The sequence below is a fragment of the Panthera tigris genome, chromosome E2 (assembly GCF_018350195.1).
Source record: "Panthera tigris isolate Pti1 chromosome E2, P.tigris_Pti1_mat1.1, whole genome shotgun sequence".
Classification (NCBI taxonomy): Eukaryota; Metazoa; Chordata; class Mammalia; order Carnivora; family Felidae; genus Panthera; species Panthera tigris.
Window position 1 is genome coordinate 53,938,205 of NC_056674.1, and position 25,864 is coordinate 53,964,068.

The 25,864-nt window shown below is 48.2% G+C and overlaps 1 protein-coding gene across 1 annotated transcript in view; it reads right to left on the bottom strand.

The window, feature by feature from the left end:
* CDYL2 (chromodomain Y like 2) overlaps positions 1–25,864 on the bottom strand; it is a 163,500-nt gene that overhangs the window by 29,415 nt on the left and 108,221 nt on the right. Inside the window, exon 2 of the mRNA XM_042968627.1 lies at positions 21,938–22,526. Coding sequence (XP_042824561.1) covers positions 21,938–22,526 — 589 coding nt within the window. The remainder of the gene's footprint in view (positions 1–21,937; positions 22,527–25,864) is intronic.

Here is a 25,864-nt window from a genome sequence, read left to right on the forward strand (position 1 = left end):
CTGGGCCAAAACAAGGAGAAGAGCCCCCGCCCCCCCACCCCAGGGCCTGAATTCACATGGAACCTGAGTGGCTAACATGGCCCTGCATTTTCGGAGATGCAGAGGACAGTTGCGCCCCAGAGCCCCTCGGACTCTGCCCTCAAAGCGTCTCCCCTTCAGGGGCATCACACTTCCCAAGACTGGCAGGCGGACCAGGAAGACACCGTGGGAAACACAACATGCCAGAAGCATGGACACTCCAGCCCTGTGTTTGGTACCTGCGAGAAGCTAAGAAGCCACGTGAGCTCCTGAGCACGAGTCTCCTTGATGATAACATGAGGTTCACAGTACCTGCTTTTCGAGGTTGGGTTTTTTTTTTTAGTTTATTTATTTATTTTGGGGGGGGGGTGCACATGTGTGAGCCGAGGAGGGGTAGAGAGAGAGGGAGAGAGACAATCTCGAGCAGCCTCTGTGCTGTGAGCGCAGACTCGGGGCTCGAGCCCACGAACGGTGAGATCGTGACGTGAGCCTAGATCAAAAGTCGAGCGCTTAACCAACCGAGCCACCCAGGCGCCCCGGGTTGTTCTGGGTTCAGCTGAAGAACTAATATGAGGTTAGCAAGTGCCCGGCTCACCACAGGCACGTCACAGATGTTAGCGAAAGGACCCCAAGTCATTGCAAAAAAGAGGCATGAACTGGTGAGTCCTCCCGGCCATGTCCTCCCAGCCCCTAAGGCTAAGGCACAAACCCAGGAGGTAGCATTCCAGGCACAGAGCAGACTGTGAACCCATAAATCAGGGTGAAACCCAGTAAAGGGCCAGTGTATACACCCCACACTCCCTCTCATGAGCTGCGAGGCTGGGTGGCTCACTCACCCACTCCGGGCCCCCTTTCCCTCCTGTGGCCTCGGAAAAAACATTCCTGCCTCACGGGACTGTGGCCCATGAAAGGAAGTGATGTCAGCTGCATTTCTGGGACATAGGACAGTTTCCTTCCTTCTTTTCCCTTCAAACCTTCCCACATTCCTTCCTTCAGACTAAGCACAAAGGAGTATTTGACGTGAAGAAGTTTCCATAAAATCACGCCCTGACACAGCCCCTCTGCTCCAAGCACGCGGAAGTGGCAGATAAATACTGGGCTCACAAACAAGATAATCATCTCTGTGCGTGACAGGCAGAATGTCAACACAAAGCACTACGTGGGGCCGGGAGCGCCGGGCAGGAAGCACACTCGAGGACGGCACACACCAGGGTCCCACGCGAGATGGGAGAGGGGACCCAGGCCCACGGCCGGATGCCAGGGGGTGGCATGAGGTCCCCTCCGAGAAGGCAGAACAGCAGTAACACGACCACGTCCATGACCAAGGCTCCGTCGGCAGCTCTGGGCCAGGTGGAGGCAAACACCAACTGTTACGGGGGTGCAGGGGGAGAGAAAGCAAAGAAAAACAAAACAAAAACCCCCCTCTTGGAACGAGCCCATACACCAGAATCCCCAAACCTTAAGACATGCTTAGAAACCTTGCCAACAATATCAACGCTTGTGACATAAATTGCTCCGAAGAAGATGAAATGAGTATCAAGGAATGATATGACAAGGACTTTAAAACAGGAATGCCTCAAATATTCAAAGTGACAGGTGCAAGGAAAAAAAAACAAAAACAAAAACACATTCATTGACAATAAACAAGAAATTCTCAGACAAAAGCAGACAGAAAAAACAAAAAGGTAAAGAACAAATGAAAAAGTAAACAGCTAACGGGAGAAGAGTATTTCCATATCACAGATAGAAAGCTAAGATTCCCACGCTGTAAGAAGTTTTATTTACGTATTTTTTAAATTAAAAAAAAATTTTAAGTTTATTTTTGAAAGAGAGACGGAGAGAAGGGGAGGGAGAGAGAGAGAGACAGAGAGAAACCCAAGCAGGCTCTACACTCTTAGCACAGAGCCTGACATGGGGCTCGAAGTCATAAACCATGAGATCATGACCTGAACTGAAATCCGGAGTGGGACACTTAATCGACTAAGCCACCCAAGTGCCCCTATTTATTTTTTAAAGTTTTATTTATTTATTTCTGAGAGCAAGAGAGAGAGCATGCAGAGGGGCAGAGAGAGAGAGAGAGGGAAACAGAGAATCCCAAGCAGCCTCCACACATTGCCAGCACGGAGCCTGATGCAGGGCATGAACTCAAGAACAGTGAGATCATGACCTGAGCTGAAATCAACAGCAGGTTGCTTAACCAACGGAGTCACCCATGTGCCCCCCCTCCATAAGAAGTTTCACAGGCTGGAGACAGAAGTCCTCAAATTCCTCCTTTACTAAAGACAGAAGATACGGGCAGGGATTCACAACTATTACATGAAACTGGCCCTTAAACATAAGACCTCAACTTCCTTTAATAATGCAAATTAAAACCCGTAATAATGGAGTAAAAATTAAAACTATATGGAGATGCCATTTCTCAGCCACCTGCTTGGCATAAGTTCAAAATCCTAACACCACATTCTGCCAGAGAGGATGTGAGGAGGTGGGCACTCTCTTAATTGTGGGTAGAAGGCAAAATGGCACAACAGTGATAGGAGGGAATTTGGCAACATTTGACAAAACTATTTATGCGCTTACTCTCAACCCACCAATCCAATTCTAGAAATGTGACACGAACATACACCTCTAACAACACAAAAACATATGTTTAAGGTGACTCCTTACAGCACTATTTGCAATTTCAAAATGTTGGAAACTATCTAAATAATATCCAAGCAGAGATTGGAGAAGTAAACTAGGGTGCATCCACACAATGGAATACTACGCAGCTGTAAACAAAAAAAAACGAACGAGCTCTTTCTCCATGAACTAACAGGACCTAGTTTCCAAAATATATCTTCACATGGAGAAAGACAAGGTACAAAAGTACTTTACCTTTAGTGTAAGAAAAAGGGGGAGGGGTGCCAGGGTGGCTCACTCATTTGAGTGTCTGACTCTTGACTTCGGCTTAGACCACGATCTCACAGTTCATGAGTTCAAACCCCCCGTCAGGCTCTGCAATGACAGTGTGGGGCCAGCTTGGGATTCTCTCTCTCCCACTCTCTCTCTGCCCCTCCTGTGCTCATGCTCTCTCAAAATAAAAAATATACTTTAAAAAGGAGAAGAAAGGGGAAATGGATAAATCTGATTTTTTTTTCAAAAAGAAATACAGGAGGAATAAACCAGGAGACAATGAAACTGGTTACCCAAGCACAAGTGGTTGGCAGAGAGAAGAGAAGAAGGGGTGAAGGAGGGCTGACACTGCTCTGAGTGTGTCTTTTTAATATATTAATATATTTAATATATTTCTGATGTTGTGGACAGACAGCGTTCTCTCGACGAAAGAAGGGTCAAAAGAATATGAAATGGGGGAAGGCGAGGAAGAATTCAGTGCGATTAGAATGCAAGAAACTTGGGGAATAATAGGAAAACTTGGAATGTGGATCATAGATTAAAGTATTGTATCGATGTTAAATTTCTGACATTCACAACTGTACTGTGTTGACTTAAGAGAATATCCTTTTTCTTAGAAAATACCCATACTGGGGCACCTGGGTGGCTCAGTCGTTTGGGCGTCCAACTTCAGCTCAGGTCATAATCTCACAGCTTGTGAGTTTGGGCCCCATGTAGGGCTCTGTGCTGACAGCTCAGAGCCTGGAGCCTGCTTCAGATTCTGTGTGTGTGTCTCTCTATCTCTGCCCCTCCCCTACTCATGCTCTGTCTCTCTCTGTCTCTCAAAAATAAATAAACATAAAAAAAAATTTTTTAAAGAAAAAAGATTACTATGGGGGGCATGATGTATGTAATCCATACTCAAATAGTTCAGAAAAAGAACAATAATCTATATAAAATTTGTATAATCATTTATCATAACTTATGAGTATATATGTATGTGAGTCTATATCTAAACATATACATATATGTACATAAACATATGTACCAAGAGAGGGCAAGCATGGTAAAATATTAAAAAACCTGATGAACTCAGGGGCGCCTGGGTGGCTCAGTCGGTTGAGTGACTGACTTCAGCTCAGGTCACGATCTCACGGTTTGTGAGTTCGAGCCCTGCATTGGGCTCTGTGCTAACAAGCTCAGAGCCTGGAGCCTAGTTCAGATTCTGTGTCTCCCTCTCTCTCTGCCACTCCCCCACTCATGCTCTGTCTCTCTCTGTCTCAGAAATAAATAAACATGAAAACATTTTTTTTAAATAATAAAGGCCTGATGAATTGAAAAGAGCTTCTTTACAATGCTTTCTGTAAACTTTAAATTACTTCATTACTTTATTACTTTATTTATTTATTTATTTATTTATTTATTTATTTATTTATTTTAGAGAGAGAGAGACAAAGCATACAAGTTGTAGGGAGGGGTAAAGGGAGGGGGAGAGAGAATCTTAAGCAGGCTCCATACCCAGCACAGAGCCCAATGAGGGGCTCGATCCCACGACTCTGGGATCATGACCTAAGCCAAAATCAAGAGTCTGATGCTCAAATGATTGAGCCACCCAGCCGCCCCTGTAAGCTTCAAATTACTTTAAAACAAAAAGTTAAATACACATTTAAAAACAAATATCCTGCAAGTAAGAATCAAACTAAAATTCCATACATGGGGTAACTGTAAGAAAAGAATATTTGAGGAGCACCTGAGTGGCTCAGTCGGTTAAGCATCCGACTCTTGATTTCAGCTCAGGTCATGATCTCACGATTGTGAGATCAAGTTCCATGCTGGGCTCTGCACTGAGTGTGGAGCCTGCAGCCTGCATTAGATTCTATCTCTCCCTCTCTCTCTGCCACCCCCACCACTCATGCATATACTCTCTCTCGCTCTCAAAATAAATGAACATTTAAGAAAAAAAGAAAAAGAGTATTTGAAGAGACAATAGCTGAGTGTTTTCTAGAACTTTAAAAAGAATTCAAGTTCTTAGTTTGAAAGAGCACTCTGGTTATTAAGCAAGATAAAGAGACAAATGATAATGAAACTGCAGAATGTCATGGGTAAAGATCTTAAAATGCAGCCTAGAGGAAAAAAACCCACATTATCAAAAAGGGTTGACAGACTGATAGCGACAGCAATAACACTAGCCTGGAAAGAAAAAGGAACTTCTACCAACGGAATGCTAAGAATGCAATGTCAACCAAGAACTTTATACCCAGCTAAACATTTAAAGGCCTGAGTAAATGGGCATTTTCAGATATCCCACTGCTAACAGCATTTATATATCAGAGTCTGGAGGAACTATAAAGAGAAACTTCACCATATAAAACAGTTAATTCAAAGGGAGACATAGGACACAAGAAACAAAGTTAGCCTTAAAAATTTTCAATAAATGTGATGACTGGCTATAAAAATAATAAACATAATCTTTGGTGTTTAACAACACGGGGTGCACAAAACAAAAAACAAGATGTCCAATGAGAATTTAAAGCCAAGTAGTGTCCTCCTTGCTATATTCAATAGGAGGACATCATATTTGTTTGAAAAAAACTTCATAGTTGAGCAAAATAAAAGAAAAAAACCAAATATATATTAGTGATCACATTAATCTGAGAGAAGATTAGATTAATATATTAAAAGATAGGGATAATCAGATGAAATACAAGATGAAAGAATCTGGGTGTGTGAAGGATTCCCTAGGGAGGGACCCTTCAAGCCAGAAAAGGTCATCTTAGCTCAGCTACAGGGAGAAGGAAACCTGGCCAATCAACCGAGAAATGGAAGAACGACTCTGAAAGTACCAAGAAATGGCATGCGGTTGTCAATGTGCAGGAGGAAAGAAAGATGTGTCAGGAAATGCCCTACAGTTTGCAAGATACAGAAAGAAAAACAGAAAAACACGCAACCTGCCCTGGGACGGGGGAAGGCAGAGACAAAGGGCTGGAGGGGGCCACAGAGGACTGGACGGACGAGGGATGGACTGCAGGAGACTTGTACCATATAGGATCAGTTTTCAGGAAACATAGCCAGGCCAGGCAGGACTCAGGGTCTTTGCCCAATTTCCACACCGAGACCATGTCAAACCTCAGGCACAAGAGAGCACCAGGCTTCCTCTGGACAGGGAAGAAGGAAGGGGCAGTTTAGACAGATCACAGAGGATGCTACCGCCAACTGACGGATGTACTGTCCACGCTGCTTCCACACTTAACGTGGTCTTTCACAGAAACTCAGGCAGCTCTTTGGTTATCATGGACAGTGGGGTTAGGAGAGATCTACACCTGCCCAGAACAAACCAAAATGGAGACTTCAGGGTCAGGAAGCTTCATCCTCAATCCTTTCTCTCAATGGCTCACCATATGCAATACCTATATTTTGTCGGGGGCTTACTATGTGATTCACATAGCTTCCCTCATCCAATTCTAACAACAGCCCTGTAAAGCATTATTTTACCCCTATTTTACAGAAGAGAAAACCAACAGCCAAGGTTACTGTGCCATCAGGAAGTTCCAGGATAGGGTTTAACCTCCAGCATCTTGATTTCAAACTTGACACTTAGTTCAAGCACCAAGACTCAAACCTAACACTAGTCTTGGGCCCTCCCGCTGGTGTTGGCTCTGCTTTTCTTCCAAAGAGCTCAGTCTTTGCTCAACAATGCAGGAAGGATAATTTGGAAGGTGTCATGTGATGCTGTTCCCAAGCCAAGCTCATTTTGCTGGATTATCATCATCTGTACACTTGCCTGATGCCCCCGCTGAACTCTTTGGGGATGAGTCTGAGAGCTGCTCACCTCTGTGGCTAGAAGACGGAGCCCAGTGCCTGGTACACAGCAACGGCTCTGCAGAGCATTCGTTGGCGAAACGAATGAGTGACAAACAAATGGAGCAACCCCATCATGCTACGTGCCAACCTCATAATTAACACTTCTGACGTTGGGACGCATTCAGTATTCATTGCTCAATGTGTTGGTCACGCTCCCACACCTGTGTATTAGTCCCGTGCAGAAAAACATTTGTTTTCTGAAATCAGGTTGATCTCACACCTAGATGACTCATATCCCACCTAGGCCTTCTGCCTCACCGCAGCCGAGTGAGATCTCACTTCTGAGACGCCCAGAAAAGAGAGAGCAGTGTGAGTGCTATGAATGTTCCTTCCCTTGCACAGAAAGTAGTAACACCATTCGCGGTCGGAGCCATCAGCACACAGAAGGAAGAGGTGGGGAGACCGGAGGCCTTCTCTGTACTGGAAGGCCCAACTGCTGAAGGTCTCGCCCCTCTCAATGCGGCTCTGCTCTTACCTGCTCCGGAATTCTTCCAGGGAAGCTCCCCCTCTTCTTGTGGCTGTTTGTACATCCTTCTTTTCCTTTTTTTTTTTTTACAGCCTTTCTTTACTCTACCTTCCACCGTCCATTTGGCACGTAATTAGTGAGTGCCTATGACGTGCCTGGCACCTGGGACACACTGATGGGCAAAACCAGACAGGGATCCCACATTCTATGTTGTCTAACAGAACATCCTGCAACGATGGAAATGTTCTATATCTGCACTGCCCAACACAGTAGTCAATAGTCGCATATGGCTACTGAAACTTTAAAATTTTTGTTTAATTTCAATTCACTGAAATCTAAACACATGTGACCCATAGCCACCATACTGGACAGTGCAGGTAACCATGCTGCAGCATAATTATCTTGCTCACCTTGGGAATCCTAACATACCTTTTCTCACATGTCTGACTCCCTCCTCACCCTCAGTCAGATTCATAAGGACAAGTGCCGTGTTGGTCATTCTTTTTTTTTTTTAATTAAAAAAAATTTTATGTTTACGTTTTGTGTTTATTTTTTATGTTTATTTTTTATGTAAGTATACACACACACACACACATATATATGGAGAGAGAGAGAGAGAGAGAGAGAGAGAGAGAGAGGAAGGAGCAGAGAGAGAGAGAGGGAGACATAGAATCCAAAGCAAGCTCCAGGCTCTAAGCTGTCAGCACAGAGCCCGACGTGGGGCTTGAACTCATTAAGTGTGAGACAATCATTCTTAAATCTCCAGAACCAGTGTGCCCAACACACAGAAGTGCCTCAGTCATTGCTAAACCAGTGAACAAGTGGATAAATGAGTAAGTGCTACACATACAATGGAAGTCCTATAGAAGTTTCTGTCCCCTGATGGAAGGAGAGACTGGGCACCAAAGGCTGGAGAGCAGGGTAGGGGTGGTGCTGCTGGCCTCACAGGAAGATGCAAGCCTGGGCATGGCCCTTCCTGCCCATCCTTCCCACTGCTCCGGTCTCCTTCAGCAGTTCCAGAGAGAGAGAAGGGAGGGCTGGGACCACCTTAAGGGCAGTTCACACCGGAGCACAGCACTGCTGTCCACCAGGCACTGTGTGCAGGCACTGAGAGGACACATCAGTTCCAAAGTTAAGCAAATCCACCTCTTCGTTGACTGCAGGATCAGGGTTTTCCAGCTGCAGTTCTCAGAAGAGAAAGTGATAGTTCTTGTGCATGAGAGCCGTTTCCTGGTCTGTGGTTGACTCACCCAAGATCCCTAAAGCGTTGTGGACCGTTCTGAGAGCACGCTGAGAGGGGAAGGGTGGGGAGGGGAGGTGCCACGTTTATGTGTCCAGCACATCGCACGTCTGGAGGAATCAGACTCAGCAGCATCTTTCAACAGAAGCATGGTTCAGAGGTCAGGGACCTTCAGAAGTAGGGGGTGGGGGACTGCAGTTGAAAAGACCCCCCAAATCACTGCACCCACTGGTGTCCCGAGAGTTCAGAGTGCCCGACCTGTACCTGAACTCAATATATGTATGCTTATTTCATGGCTGGTCATTGTCCTGACCCTTAACTGTCCCCGAACTCAAGAGCCAAGCCCAAAATGGCAGGTAGATCTTTAAAAATCATACATAGCAATGTTAGCCATCATCTGGCATGTTATAATGATGCCTCCTGACACACCATGCATCTTAGGAAAGTTGAGGTTCCAAGATTACTTAGAACTGCTGGGAGGGACGGAGCGTACATCTTACGCTTATGGCCAGATGACGAAATGCTTCAAACAGGAGAGCCAAGCATGGATCCAATATGCAAAAAGACCTGATGAAAAATAACTTCTTCCACGGCTCACATCACGTCTCCGGTGCTAAAACCCTTCCAGAGCCACGCCCACCCTCAAAGCACCATCAGGCCAGAATCCTAGACCTAGGAGGGGCTCCTCAGGGTGTTCAAAGGGCACAGGGACTCTGTTGAAAACCCATTTTCTCATCCTCTCTTGCCGCGGCTCTGCTCCCAACCTCTGCCAGCTGGCCTCGCCTGTCTGCCCCTAAAACACCGTCCTCCTGGGACGGCCCGGAGTCCTCAGGTGCCCCCTGCACTTCCTGCTTCTGGGCCACTGCTTCAGCTGCACCCTGGCCATTTCCCTCAACCTTCCCACGTGGGACCCTCAGGGCCACCCGAGAGACCTCTCTTGCAGGCGGCTTGTCCATTCCGCCCCAAGTGCCTGCTGGCCAACCGTCCAGCCCCTGACTTCTCAGCACACCCAGCTCTGCAGCGGGTCGTCTGGGACCTTCTGATTCCTTACGCGGTTTCATTAGCTTCAAATTCTCTGGAAGGTGAGGAGAGCTACCGGCACACAGGGGGCACCAGGAAACCCCTCTTTAACTGAATTGTAGAAAAAGTGATCTCAAGAGGCTAAATAAAAAAATAAAAAAAAAAAGCATTTTCTTTTTTTCAATTTTATTTGAAAGAGAGAGAGAGAGAATACATGAACCAGGGAGACGGGAAGGGGGAAACAGAGAGAGAACCTTAAGTGGGTTCCACCCTGACTCTGACATGGGGTTCGATCCCATGACCCTGGAATCTTGACCTGAGCCAAAATCAAGAGTTGGATCCTCAACCGACTGAGCCACCTGGGCACCCCAAGAAATTATTTTCTTTTCTCTTAATGTTTATTTATTTATTTTTGAGAGAGAGAAAAAGAGAGAGCAAGATCATGACCTGAGTTGAAGTTGGATGCTCAACCAACTGAGCTACGGAGGTGCCCCCTGCCCCACTCAAGGAATCATTTTCAAACTTAACGTAGCTCTCCTCTGAGCTCCCAGATATCTCCATCCCTCAAGAAAAACAGCAGCAATTAAGAACACTGGTCTGGAGCCAGACCAACTGGATCTGAATCCTGGACTAGCCATCTACTAATCGATAGATCACAGAGTTATTTCACCTCCATATGCCTCAGTTTCCTAACCTGTAAAATGGGGACAGACATAGGCCCCACCTCCTGGATTAATTGAGTTACTATGTATGTGGTGCTTAGAACAGGGTATAGCTCATAGCATGGACTCAATAAACAAACACTGGCTATTTTGGTATGGTATGGAAATTACTGATCTGTCTTTTCCCCATTTATTTTTTTTCTTCCTTAAACTGTGAGCATCTTGTGTCATTCATCATATTCCCAGAACAGTGACTCACTTCTAGGTACACAGTGCCTGGCTTACAGCAGTAACTAAATGTTTGAGGAAGAAAACACGAGTGTAGTTTATTGATAATGTTTGAAGTAGATGTTATGTATTTCCTACAAATCTTAATAAGACCCAGTTTCTACTGCCTGGAACATTCTTCCTTCTCCTCTTTGCCCGACCACACTCCACGCATCCTTCGGGTCTCAGATCAGATCCTGCTTCCACCTGCAAATCTGGCCTCTAACCTCCTAATTCTGGCGGGTCCCTCCCTCCCTCACGCACACGGGGCGCTCCCACATCACCATGCACTGCAATGTGTGGATACTTCCTCAGGCTTTCCCACAAGAGGGTGAGCTGGGCAAGGACCTCATCATGCCTCACACACAGCTGAAGTCCCAGCATCCTACACCATGTCTGGCACTCTGGTTTCTCTTTCCCACCCAGTGAAGGTGAGGAGTTGTGGGTGGGAAGCCAGGCCAGCAAGGGGACATCTTGTTTAAACTCCAGGAACGCAGCACAAGTTCACTCTCCACCAGGGTGGAGAAGTAGGAGGGAATCAAGCAAGAAAGAGGCCAAAGGTGGGAAAAGAAAAAAAAGAAAAAAACCCCCCACCAGATCTCTATATTATAGAAGAAAACACACACCTAGAGACCGGAGCCTCCAACCCAGTACCACTGTCACCAAGATGGCGAGAGAAGACTCAAGACTCTTTGACTTCCATCAGGGATGGAAGTGACGAGGTTGGTCATCCTCCTGCCCAGAAGTGGAGCCTCCTGAACTCGCCTTATTGGTTTACACACAGAATGAAGATGAATATCCTAACGTCCATGAAAAAGCTGCAGGGCATCTGGCGGTAGGGCCAAAAGCATGCCCCAGAAGCACCACCATCTACCAAAGGGGAAGAAGAGAGGTCGGCATTCACTGAGCATTGACCAGGAGCCAGACCCCGCCATTTCATCCTCTGTGGTACGTACTGTGATTCCCAGAGCACAGAGGTGAAAATCGAGGCTCCCGAGCTGGCAAGATTCGCCTAGAGTCACCGGCTCCCCAAGAGGCAGACTTTGTACTTGACTAACAGACCCTCTGTCTCCAAAGCCCATCCTCACCCTTCCCGTGTCTTCCTGGCCATGCTGCCTCCAGAGTTTACAGCAAGTTTAAAGGAGACATCTAACCCTTTCTGCAACTGGGATTTCTACTCAGAAGTCCACTGCGTTTTCTCTTCCACGGCTAAGGTCAATACAAAACACAGAAAATGCAACCCAGATGAAATGCACTCTACTGAAATGGATCCCCAGGACCCTTGGTGGGGAGGGGGGGGCAGGGTGGAGGGTTGGGGGAAAAGCCCATGCATTTAATTAAGAGCCTGTGAGACAGCGTGACTGTTAAGGGAGAAGGAGCGTAGCAAGTAGGGCGCTCACAGCAGATGGTGAAAACAACTGTCAGACAGATAAGGAAAGAGAGACATCTTTCGTGGCTCAGACCCTGACAAAACATGAGCTCTCTGTGACACGTCCCCAGAAGCAGGGAGCCCAGTGTGAGCACGCAGGACAGCCCGAGGTCGGGGGGGGACGCTGACATGAGTGAATGGGGTGAGGGGGGTAGACCTGGGCCAGGACCCACACCTCACAGCAGTGAGGGACTCTTGCTTTCTCTCCTTGGTCCATTCACACATGCACTCCCTCGTTCGGCAGATACTTCTTAAGCACCTACTAGGTGCCCAGCGTTGTGAGGTGCCGGGGACACAACTGTGAGCAAGACAGAGGGCAGCCCTGCCCTCGTGGAGCTCAGGATCTCCTGGAGTGAGGGGAGCGGAGATTATCCACCTAATCAGGCCGGGATCATGACACAGAGGTAAGGGCTGTCGCTGAAGAGACACTGTTCTGCGTGCACTAACTGAAAGCTGTCTACGCTGGGAGTCCGGGAGGGTTTGCTCGGGGAATCGCCTCTTGGGTGAGGCCCGAAGGAGGAGGAGAGGTCGACCACCCACACGAGGGCTGGCAGGACGGGAACACGGATGTGGAGCGCAGGGAGACAGGCGTGAATACGGTGCAAGGCAGGCCGGACCGGGCAGGCTTTGAGCCACAGCGCAGGCTGTGGGAAGGACTTCCTCAGCCCCTTCCCGAAAGAGCCCAAAACACCTCCCTCCTGCAGGCTCCGCCTGTCTGGGTCTTTAGCCAACCCCAACTGCGCAGAGAATTCCCTGGAGCTTCAGCCTCCTCTGCGGGCTGGTCCAGAAGTAGCTGGACTGCTACCTTCCTTGTGACGTGGCTCCCGGCACCCACATGTGGACCCCTGGCTCTATGTCCCTGTGCCTACTGTCATCACCCCCACCATCCCTGCCTTTTTTCTGGCTCATTCTATCAGACTCTGCTTGTGCATCACCTCCTCCAAGAAGCCCTGTCTCCTAACTCCACTCCCAACTTGGCTTAGGCATCCCTGCCCACCGCTGCCTCAATATCACCTGCATATCTCTTCATGGTATAAGGCACTGAAATTACCTGTTTAAACGCTTTGTGGTACATGGTAGTCCCCCAATGAGTGCTGGTTGAGTTAACATATATAAGAAAGGATTAATGGGGTGCCTGGGTGGCTCAGTCGATTAAGCATCTAACTCTTGATTTTGGCTCGGGTCATGATCCCACGGTTCACGGGTTCGAGTCCCACATCAGTCAGCACAGAGCCTGCTTGGGATCCTCTCTCTCTGCCTCTCCCCACTCGTGCACACTCTCTCAGGTATGTGCACCTGTCTTTCTCTTAAAATTTTTTTAATGTTTATTTATTTTTGAGAGACAGAGAGAGAGAGGGAGAGGGAGAGAGATGGAGTGGGGGAGGGGCAGAGACAGAGAGGTAGACACAGAATCCGAAGCAGGTTCCAGGCTCGGAGTTGTCAGCACAGAGCCTGACGCGGGGCTCGAACCTACGAACCGTGAGATCATGACCTGGGCCAAAGTCGGACGCTTAACCGCTCAGATGACCCTCTTGCTCTCTCTCCTAAAATAAATAAATAAAACTTTAGGGAAAAAAATACTCACAAGATATAAAGTATTCTAAAACGCAAGTGGGAAAATACAGTTGGAAAACTGGGGAAACGTTGAAATACCAATAGCTAATATTTACCAAATGTCTACCCCATGGCAGGTCATATTCTAAGGGCGTGCTATGAGTAATGAATTCACTGATGTTGTACCCCAGTCCCACGAGGTAGGATTATATCTGTATGAATGAAGTTTATGAATGAAGAACATGACCCAGAGAGGCTGAGCCATTGGCCAGGGGCGACGTGGACCAACACCCTTGTCCACCCACCACACAGAGCGTCAGCGGCAAGACCTCGCTCGGCCACCCCCAGGGAAAGAACATGAGAAGACGCTCACCCTCGTTTGTTACCTGAAATCACAACAACAGAGTTTGGAAAAACATGACAAAGACTGGCTATAGCCAGGGGTATCACGGGAGGCCACTTAAACGTCCATCAGGGAGAGGACAGCTTATGTGGACACTTAGAAAACTCTGGGCACCTAAAGGGGGAAGCAGCTCTCCAAATGCCTGACACAGATGGATTTTGGATCTTTAAGTTAAAACAAGATGTTCTCCCCATTTCCAGTCTCTGCTTGGATGTCACCTTCTCCGTGAGGCCTGGGATTCGTGCGTGTGTGTGTGTGTGTGTGTGTGTGTGTGTGTGTGTGTGTGTGTGTTCGTGTCTTTTCATCTGAGGCCCAGAGGGAAATCACTCACTCCTCGTCATTCTACCTCCCTGGAACACCAGGTCAGCATCTTTGGAACCACTAAAGATGTCTCAAAGGAAGGCCCCAGGGGTGCTGGCCAGAATCATGCCCTAGGACACAGGGAAACATTTGCTGGTTTGAACTTCAATCAGTGCAGTGCCTTTTTTTCCCTTCTTAACACTGATCACAGGGGCGCCTGGGTGGCTCAGTCAGTTAAGCGTCTAACTTCAACCCAAGTCATGATCTCATGGCTTGTGAGTTCAAGCCCCTCATCCAATCTGTGCTGACAGCTCAGAGCCTGGAGCCTGCTTCAGATTCTGTTTCTCTCTCCCCCCCCCCCTCTCTCCCCACCCCCCCACTCACATTCCGTCTCTCCTTCAAAAAAAATCATTAAAAAATTTTAAAAAACAACAACAAAGACAAAAACTGATCACAGACCACCGAGAGCTTCAGTATCAGTGAATCCCGGCACCACACCCCAACTCCTCCTCTTGGTCCTCTATGTCTCAACCTCTTTGAGCCTCAGTTTCCCCACCCAGAGGCAAGGCCAATCATAGCAAACCTTGCTGTGTTGCTGTGTTATTAAGTCGCTAACTCAGAGAAATGCCGAGGGGGTTAAATGCTATCCAGTGTGCTGAACACAAAAAAGGAGCTCAGCACCACCACTATCATAATCATTAAAGACGGCTGACCTTTCGTATGACAGGTGGGGGTGTGGGGTGAGCCAGGGGCCCGGGGGTCCACCCTGACGGGAAGGAGTAGCTTTGTACCAAAGGTGGCAAGGCAACTTTCATTACTGTTTTGAGACCCTCTGCAGACAACACACACCCTTCCTGCTTGCACGCAGTGGGGGAGGAGGGGGGCACTTCCACTCCTCACCCCACGTGCTTGGACTCACCGTGAGGAATGGCAACTTGGAAATGGTTCCCGAGACTTGTTTTCAAGTAGCTGAGAGAGGAAAACAAGATCTGAGCTGACAAGGAAAGTGATGAGTCGATCTCCGGATCTTGACATCAGCCTCAATGGAAGCCAAAAAGCAAATCCAGGAGTGGGGAGCAAACCACAATGCTGATCTCCCCCCTCGGATTTGCCACGGGTCAGGTGATAGTCAGATTTTCCATCACCATCTGGCACTCTGCACTCCAAGGCAGTGGCCAAGCTGGAAGGTCTTCATGTTAGCACAGAAGAGACTTTTAAAAGTTCATCCATTAGCACAGAGTCACTTGCGTGCTACACTTTGAAAGACAAACCAGATACACCCCCTAGGCTGTTGTTGTCATTACTGGTTTGGAAGAGGACCCACTTTTGAGGAACAAAAAGGTTGGTCCAAGTCTGCTGGCCTGGGAGCGTGTGTGTTTGAAGCGTGTTAAACAGCTGGGCCCCGGGGAAACAGACACCTGCGTCAACGACACCGCTGATGCGATTCACTCCACGGCAGGGAGCCGCTGACCCTGACGCTCGCAGCCAGCTGACCCTCGGCCGCTTCCGGAGACAAGGTGGGAACCTCCAGAAGCAGTAGTGATTCAAAGGGCACGAACTGGGGTCAAGTTCAGGGTACAGAGTGAGAAGTTTGTGGAGGTCACAATTTTGAGGAAGTATCTGGGTCTTTTAGCAGTATACCCTTAGGTAGAACTGACCTATAATGTTACTTGCTCTTCCCTCCTTGTCTGGTTTGGAAATCCAGGTTACACTGGCCTCGTCGAAGGAGCTGGAGTGTACCCCTTTGTTTCCGTTCCGAGCAATCGTTTGGGGAAGAGAGGGATTATCTCTTCTAGAATATCTGGTAGGCTTGCCCGTGAAACCGTCTGGGCCTTGTGTGCCTTCTTCCTGTTTTCTATGAGCTGGGTGATGACGGAGTTAATAATTTCTTTAATAGTTAGTGATCTGTGCAGGTTTTCTGGTCGTCCCTAAGTCCATTCCATTAAGCTGTATTTTTTTTTTTTTTTTAGGAGACTGACCATTTTATCCAGGGTTCCAAACTGAATGGCACAGTGTTAGTCCCACTCTCCGAGGCTTGGAAGGATTGATTATATCCTTCCTGTAATAAGCAACGAGGGCAAGTCCATGAAGCGACCCCTGCCTCCCAAATCGGGGCATGCGTTTGCCAGGGATCAGGGTTTAGGGACTGCCTTATCCCGCCAGCAAGCTAGCAGGACAGGGATGCAGAGGCCGGCTCTGAAGTCAAACTGCCTGGATTCCTCTCCTAGCCCCAAACCTGGGCACATGTATCCGTAGTCTCCTCCTCTGTAAAATGGGTAGAATAACAAGAGTGACCTCTAAAGACCCTATGAGGATCACACAAAATACTTCGTAAACCCCAAGGCCACATCGTAAGGGAGTCCCCATAGCCTTAAAACGTTCGACTGAATAACCTTTCACTTCACAAACTTTCAACTTAACAATTCTCGTGAATGCCAACTCCAGGTCCAGAGCAAAAGTACTTCCACTCCTTCCAGAACCACCAACTGGCACTTACAACCACCGTCTGTCATTCTCATCTCAACCCTCTTGGCACTTACTAGTCTAGAGCCATGGTTCTGCAGGTGGGATCCCTGGACCAGCAGTGGCATGCGGGAACTTTCTAGAAATGCAGACTCTCGGGCTGGACTCCACATCTACTGAATCAGACACTCTGAAGGTTGGCATAACAGTCTTGTGGGTCTTTTTTTTTTAATTTTTTTTATGTTTATTTATTTTTGAAAGAGACAGAACGTGAGCAGGGTTGGGGGGGGCAGGGGAGCAGGGGTGGGGAGAGAGAGGGAGACACAGAATCCAAAGTAGGCTCCAGGCTCCAGCTGTCAGCACAGAACCCCCATGGGGCTCGAACCCATGAGCAGTGAGATCATGACCTGAGCTGAAGCTGGACACTGAACTGACTGAGCCACCCAGGCGCCCCCACACTCTTGTGTTTAACACACTTTTCAGGGGATTCTGATGCCGGCTCCATGAGTGAGCACCCTAAGTTTTTAAAAGCCACAGGGAACTAACTCCCCAGGCTCTTGCTGGGTTCTGAGGGGCTTTTAAAGGATGGCTATTCCCCTGTGATCAATAAAGAGGAAAAGGATAATCATGTTGGAAGGGGAGTAGGAAAGAGATACACAAACGTTACAGGAGTGAAAGCTGAGATCATTTTAGAAGGTCAATGGAGAGAAAACGGCAAATGTTGCCCGTTTGTGTGGGACGGCTCACTCAACGATCAGAACCATTCTGATCAAGCCATGTCTGAGATGCAGTTCCCAAACGACAGACAACAGACATCAGGACATGAGGAGAAGGAGTCTCAAAATTCAGAGAAATGCGAATGCATCAACGGTGGAAGTGCATTGGCTTCACGGACACTTGGAAAACGCTGGGCGTCTGTGGGCAGCCCCAGGGCCCTGAGCAGAACGCTGGCTCCTGGTTAGGGGGTTGCCACAGGACAGAGGCTCATCTGAGTCAGTAAAGCGCTGATGCTTTGATCTGTTCAGACTAGAGCGTGCTAACCAGTTCTCCTGGACCAGACCGCTAAAACCGGTGCATTTTAGAAAAAAAAAAAAAAATTTTTTTTTTTTAAGTGAGAAGGAGAGGGAGAAGGAGGGAGAGATGCTCGGGACTAAAGTGCATCCGCACCAAGAAGTTATGTCATGTTTTAAACCGTTGAAGGGCCAGTTCACATTCCCACTTAACAAGCTTAAAATCCGAGGTGTAACTTGGGCTCTACTAGCAAATGGATCCGGGAACCGTTCGTTGCCGACAACGAAATGCCTCCCCTGGAACTACTGTATAGTTGAAATTCAGCATTGAACATGCATAACCCACACCCTGCCCCTGAGATCTGGACTCATTCGATCTGGGGTGGAGCCCACTTTTTAACAAGCTCCCCAAGGGCTACCGAGGCAGATGGTTCTGGACCACAGAGCCATTTGTCATTACCAGAGGAGTGAGAATCAAAGCAGTACTGAGTGGCCGCATACAAACACTGCTGGGGAAAATGCAGTCTGAAACCAAAACACCCCCCCGCCGGAGCCCCAATTTAGCATTTGTTCCCACAGCACAGATCAGGGAAGTCAGCAGTAAATGAGTAACGTGTTATATAAGTTGCTTTTCTGTATGCAGAACCTTAATTCACCAACGAGAAGTTGAAATCATAAAAAAAGTAAGCCCGCCCCCAAAACAAATGCCGGGAAAGCGAAGCCAGGATCTCCCCATCGCCTTCTGCCAGGCAAAGATGAGCCCTCCATGGGGCTGCAAACCCCCCGGGCTTACCTTGTGCCACAAGGAGCTGGATCCTTTGGTGGAGGTAGGGAGAGAGCTGACGCTCAGGTTTCCACATGGGCAGGGACACTGGCTTCATCGAGACTTTTCTCTGGTCGAAAACCTAAGTGGAGCCATGGTTTGCTTGACTACACCTCTGGCCCCTTGCTGACAAGTTCTGGAAGCACAAAGCCCCTCTGTCTTGAGTCTTATCTAAGAGCCCCAAACTGCTTTCTCTCTTTGGCAAGGATTCCCAGTCTTTTCCTTTCCCCAATTTCCCCAAGACCTACACAGTAAGCTAGTTCTAACTAGAATGTTAAAGGCTGACCGTGTTTGGAGAACTTATCAGCCCAATGACCACAGAAAATGTGAAAGTGGGCATGGCAAAGATATACCATGTGTATAAAATACATGTTACTGGGGTGCCTGGGTGGCTCAGTCAGTTGAGCATCCGACTTCAGCTCAGGTCATGATCTTACAGTTTGTGGGTTTGAGCCCCGCATCAGGCTCTGTGCTGACAGCTTGCTCAGAGCCTGCAGCCTGCTTCAGATTCTGTGTCTCCTTCTCACTCTCTGCCCCTCCCCCGCTCATACTCTGTCTCTCTGTCTCTCAAAAATAAATAAATGTTAAAAAAAAAATTTTTTTTTAATTTTTTTTTAACGTTTATTTATTTTTGAGATAGAGAGAGAGAGACAGAGCATGAATGAGGGAGGAGCAGAGAGAGGGAGACACAGAATCGGAAGCAGGCTCCAGGCTCTGAGCCATCAGCCCAGAGCCCGACGCGGGGCTCGAACTCACGGACCGCGAGATCGCGAGATCGTGACCTGAGCTGAAGTCGGACGCTCAACCGACTGAGCCACCCAGGCGCCCCCAAAATTTTTTTTTTTAAATAAAATACACATTACCTCTTCCAATGAGCCAGCCTCAGGAACCTTCTCAACACTGACATGGAACCATTCACTCTCAACTTAACTAGAGAGCAAACTAAGTTTCAGATACTTTTTTTTTTTTTAAGTTTATTTATTTAGAGAGAGAGAGGGATAGCAGGGGAGGGGCAGAGAGGGAGAGAGAGGCTCCATGCTGTCAGCACAGAGGACTCGAACTCACGAACCATGAGATCTTGACCTGAACCAATGTCAACAGTCAGACACTTAACCATCTGAGCCACCCAGGTGTCCCTAAACTGCAAGTTTTGGAGGCAGAAGTCCCTATCGTTTTATTGTGCTACTCCAAACGCCTAGCATGGTAGCTAACTCTTAGGAAGTGCTAAAAAAAGAAAAGAAAAGAAAAGAAAAGAAAAGAAAAGAAAAGAAAAGAAAAGAAAAGAAAAGAAAAGAAAAGAAAAGAAAAGAAAAGAAAAGAAAAGAAAAGAAAAAAGAAAAGAGAAAAAACACTGAATTGACTTAAACTGACACCTGATGTGAACCTTAATGGCCACCCCCATTTTACAGAGCACATTTCAAAATGCCTTAGAGTCACGTGGGGCTGCTTATTTAAAAACCCATCTCTGGGCTAACCACCCCACACTTGGTAAATCAGACTCCACGGGACCTTCATTTTTAACAAGGGGCCGGGTAATCTACACACATAACATTTGAGAGTCACAGCCCTAACCTTGCAGGGGAATCTCAAGGACACCAACACTAGGCAATGTGATCAAGCGAAAGAACCCTTTGAGAACACCCAAAACAGAACACAACAGAGGCAGGTAGCCTCCTCCTCTCCACCCAGGCACGGGCCCAGGTGGAGAACGTTCAACGTCAGGAAAAAAACATGAGGCCAGTCAGAGACCAGAGATGAGAAAGGTCTAGAGAAGCATCGTAGAGCCGAGGCCGGGATCTAACAAGGCCACCTTGCATCCCAGCAGGCTCATCCTTGGCCTTTCCCCCTGCTGGCGGGGTGGGGGGGTACTACGCCCCACCGGCAGATCGTAAACCAGAGGGCACCGACCAGGCCCATAGATGGAGGGCAACTTCGGAAAGTCGTGTGGAAGGAGAGGCCTACCTCCATCTGCCCTTCTCTCCGCGTCCGGCTTCCCCGCTTCCCTCTGCAGTCTGGCGGCTACAGTCCGCGAGCCTTCCTCCCCCGTGCTGTTCCTCCCACTCCCAAGGCGGCCACATTCGAAGCAGGACAGGGGACCGTGCCGGCCGGCCGGGGACCCAGGAGTCACCCCCGGGTCCCCTGCACCCACACCCAAGGAACCTCAGACTACCGGCCCGCCAGCCACCCTCCCCGAGCCGGGGAATCCCTCTCCCGCCGGCAGCTGTCGCGGAACGTCAGACACGGATGTTTATGCCAGGCCTCATTTACACAAGCCCACTCCTCCCCGAGAGATGAATTTTTAAAACAAACAGCTTTTACATATGTTAGCAGGCAGAGTCATGTCAGCATCAGGGATCCCCAGACGGAAACATGAGTCAATCTGGGGCAGACACTGCTAAATAAATCCTGTTTGGGTGAAATCCCTCTCTCTGGAGAAAGGCCTCAGATTCCCCAGCAAGATTCCCTCAAGACGCGGGGCTGTCTCTGCAGCGGGGCGTGCCCTGAGCACTCTGGACTCTGCAATCACCGTCGCGCTCCTGGGCATTGGCTCCATCACCCCCTCCTGGGAGCGCTGCCAGCCCATCCCACCTGCGTCCTTTACCTTACTCCCACACACACTCTAGTGCCACCCAGGGCATCAGATGTCCCTGCTCGGTCGGGAACGGGTTGTCCACGCTTATGCCAAGGCTTAGGGTTCTGGCAGCTCAAGAGGGAAATGTCACCACCAAGGCACACGGATATCCGAGAAATGAGGGGGTGCACGAAACAGGTACAGATGGCCTGGCGGACCCAGGCCACTAAGGCCCAGTCAAGGAGTAACTTCACCATTAAGGAAACGTCAGGCTTGGGAGCGTTAATGACGTTTTGCCTCCTCTTTCCTTAACTCTGCCTGTGGGGACTTGGTAAGAGAGAGGAATTCTGTGCCTTTGCTGTGCTGCTTCCAGGGTGGAGTAAGAAGGTGCAAACCCAGGGAATTAGCATAGGACGGGGTCAGGGCGCTCTCAGATCCACCCTGGACATGGGGCCGGAGCACCCATGCTAGTGATAGAGGAGGGGCAGAGGCTCCAGCTGAAGAACTGGCACGGAGAAGTTCAAGTCCAAACTGGGTCTGAGAAGAGGGGCAGACCCCGCCTTTCTGGGCTACACGGTTTTGGGGGTGGGGGCTCAATGAGCTCGAAAGCAAAGCCTCTAGGAGGCGCGTTCTACCCCAGAGAGGCACTGGCCAGCCCTCTGGGGACACGAGTCTCAGGTCCCGGTGGGTGAGGACTTTGAGCTGCCCTCCAGAACAGGGGCTCTCGAGGGGTTACCATGGCCTTGGGTGTGTTCGAGTAGTAAGGGAGCGTCTGTGGCTTGGCCTTCACACATGCACAGGCGTCTGCAACCAGTGTGGGCCTATGACCAAGTCCACACGACTCTCGCCGAGCGAGCCGGAAGGGGAATGACTGCCTAGCTAAGAGTCGGGGTCTCAAGCACTCCCCCAGGCTGCATGCAAAGTGTCCGGCCACCACAGCCAGAAGCGAACACAAGACAAAGACAAGCCACGTACCGAGCCCGTTCTCTGCCGGTGCTGCGTGGTTCACACCACACTCCGCCAGGTCTTGCTCTCCGACGTCGTTCAAATCCAAGCCAGGCTGATGGGAGCCGTTTCCAAAGTGCCTCTCGTCCTTCTCGGAACCGGCGTCCCCATTTTCCATCCCATTCTGCGCCTTTTTCAGCGGCATTATTTGCAAACCACTGGGGGTAGTCCTGTAAGACACCGTCTTGGCGGCCCTGTCACCTCCTGCGGGGGGCTTGGCCGAATACCCTTTCTTCGGCTTGGACAGGGCAGGGTTGATCCGCTTCCGTTTATGGGAAGTCCCTTTGCTCTTCCCGGACTCTGAAGGTCTGTGGGAGAGTTTCTCAACCGACGGGCCTCGGCCGTCACGCAGGAGCTTGGAGGTGCTGGCCTGCTTCCCTGACTTGATCCTTTTGTCCTTGGACACGTGCAGCCCGTTGAATTCGTCGATAAACTCCTCACAGTGCAACAGATGGTGCTCGGGCTCCCACGTGTCCTCCGTGCTGCCGTAGCCTTTCCATCGGATGAGATACTCCCATTTTCCTTTCTTGTTCTTCCTCTTGTCTACAATCCTTTCGACCTGAGGTACGAGATAAGAGAGTCAGGGAAGAGAGAGAAACAGAGGGCAGAGGAAAGAAGTCAGGCCCAGGCAACAACCGCACAAAGCCCTCAGGACAGAGACACACGGGCCAGGGGACAGGCCGTTCAACATCGGAAGCTGACACTTCCAGGAGCGTTCAAGAAGGCTGGTTTATTTTAGGACATCACTGAATGGAACCAAAGGCACTCGGCTGTTTCCCATGACAACTGTGTGAGGCCATGCCTGGCTGGTGGCACCTGCCTGTCCTTCCAAGGCTTACTCTTGCTTGAAATCACAGCACGAGCTTTCACGAAAGATCTTTATTCTTTTCACTGCACTGAAGTAAAATCAGACGTTTGGAGACCAGTGCGGTGTGACTTTTTCACCCTTACTTATAGTAACATTTATTGAGCATTCACATGGTAGGCACTATGCTAATGTATCCTTATTTATAATAATAGGAATGATTAGTCACACTCATTGGAGTGACTAAATGCTGGGCTTGGACGGTCCCATGTCATTTTCCCCTCACAACAACCCAGTGCAGTCAGTACGCATTCGTTCTTATCCCCACTTTATACTTAAGGAAACAAGGCTTCAGGGAGATTAAGTCACTTAACCAAGTTCCAAGCTGGTAAGGGCAGAGCTGGGATTTGAACCACTCTTACCCCAGACTTATTTTCTTAATCACAGGCCAAACCAACTCTCTCTACTACAAAAATCTTCCATACTGACCAAAAATGACTTGCATCAACAAAACTCAACCCCCTCTCCCCCCACATGGAGGGTACAGCTGGTAGGCGAGGTGATAGGTAACACTCGCTGAGAGCCTATTATATGCCTTGCATAACCCCATGGGTGTAACTGCTGTTTTTCCTGTTTGATAGATGAAGTGATTGAGTATGAGGTAAACTGCCTACCGCGCCGGGCTAAGCGGTGGCAGAGGTGAGGTCTGAACCTCTATCCATCTGGCTCTAAAACTCTGTGCTAACTGTCCACATACCTTCAAAGTTATGAAAATCCCTGCCTTCAAGTAATCTCCCGAAAGAACACGGTTAGGAAAATGCCAGTCTTGATGCTAATAACTGGTCAATCCAGGGGAAGAGCATGTGAGGGTCCTTCACTACCCTGTCAACTTGACCCTAGATGTAAAATTCTTTAAATTAAAAAAAAAAAAAAAACAACTGACGAAATACCCAATGCTCTACCCTAAAAAAGCTAAATTTCAGTGAAAAAATAAAACAACTACATTCAAAAAAATAAAACAACTACATCCAAAATCATGGGATTTTGACCCCATGAAATTAATAAGTGAGGAATATGTCCTTGAAACTCATGAAAAGAAAAGCAAAGCGAGAAGGGAGAAATCAATACACGTATAGTCGATCATATTTCAAGATGGCTACCAAACACATGGGGGGTTCGCTATATGACTGTTTATGTTTACGTGTTTGAATTTTTCTGTTTAAAATTTTACATAATAAAAAGAAAAAATAACTTCGAAAAGACTGTCTCCCAATGGTTTATGTACAACAGAGGCTATGCAAAATAATTAAGCGATTTTCATTGCTTTGCATTTAATAAATATGCAAATAGCTAGGCCATGCTGCCTCTTCATAATACTGTTTCTTTAGAGACAATTTAAATGGTTTCCTTAATTGATTTATCTACGATCAAATTGGCCTATTTCTATTAAAACTCCTTTCCTTACAAAATGCTCTGTGAACATCTGTTTTAGATTCATTACATAATTTTTAGATGTATCACAAAAACTCTGTAACAGTTTAAAAAACTAAAACCATGCCAAACTAATCCAACTCCCAATCTTTGGATCGAGGAACAGGACTAGTTGAGTATTCATTTGTGATAATGCTTCAGAAAGTCCAGGGTATTTCTGGAGGAGCCTGCACCTTTGCACTTCGGGAGGTCTTTGGAGGGGGAAACCCTCTGCAGGTTTACAGAGGGAACAGGGAATAAGCAAGCTGGCACTGCCTTGAAAGAGCAGCGTTCCCAAGAGCACCAGCCTAGGAGTATCAGGAGCGAGCCCGGCTACTTCTTAGGAGCTAAGGGATTTGTGCTGGCACGGAGGTCTCCAGCTTCAGAAAATATATGGAGAACACTCCTTCCCCAGGACAAAGCAGAAAACCACGTTAGACAAAGAGCCAACACGATGGATAGGTGGGTGGGTGGATGCGTGAAAATGGATGGCTGAGTGGATGAATGTATAGATAGGTGGATCACGGGATGGATGGATGGATGGATGGATGGAAGGAAGGAAGGGAGGGAGGGAGGAAGGAAGGAAGGAAAGGAAAAATGGCTGGCTGGCAGAGAGATGAACACATGGGACGGGTGGATGAAAAAAAGGACAGATAAATGGACAGATGACTGGCTGCATGGGTGAAAGGTGGGTAAAGAGATGAGTTCAGAAATGAATGGGTAGATGATGGATGGCACTCACTCATCAAAATGAGCTTAGCATAGTATTTAAGAACACGGGCTGTGGAACAACACTATCTGGTTTAAATCCCCTGGTAAGTCTTTTATTATGTGTTTTTGAGCAAATGAAACCTCTCTGGGCCTCAGATGACTCACCAGGCAAGGGGAAAATAATCGCACCCATCTCACAGGGTGGTTGTGGAGAATATACAAGTAAGTAGTTTTGCATTCCATAGTAAAGGTCACTTAATCTTGCATATCCTCCTGTGAATACAAATCTTGGTGGTATCTAAAGACAGAAAGTTTCCTCACCTTGCGGAATACGACCCCCCTAAGGATAACCAACTCCTCCCTGAAGAGACAGTCAACCTACTTGCGTAAGTCCTTCCAAGTGTGGGAGATGGCTGTGCAGAGCAGTCCTGCTCGAGAAGCCTGGGGAGTTGCAAGGGTGCAGTGTCTACGCGGCTACTGAGGCCCACACTGTGAGTGGGGGGCTTGGTTTCTTCCCTCCTAGTTACCGGAAGACTGAGTCACAGAGTCACAAGTGGGTCTGCCTCCACCTCTGGTCCCATCCACAAAGCCACTGGGTGCCTTGACAGCCATTTCTACTTAAATTAACCCAATACCAACAACAAATAGTATTAACGGGATCATCCCGAATAGTCTGATGTGTGTGGGGAAACTGTTGGCCCTGCCATTTTCTATCCACATGACCCGAACAAGTTGCCCAACTTCTCTGGGCCTCAGTCTCCCCATCTGTAAGAGAGGTACACAAAATGAACCTGCTTTTTCTGAAAGACAAAAATACCCACCGGGAGCTCAGAGGAAAGCTGGCTCCAAATTTCCCATCATACTTGGAATCTGCAGACTCCTAGGACCGAATTTCCTTCCTTACATCCCCG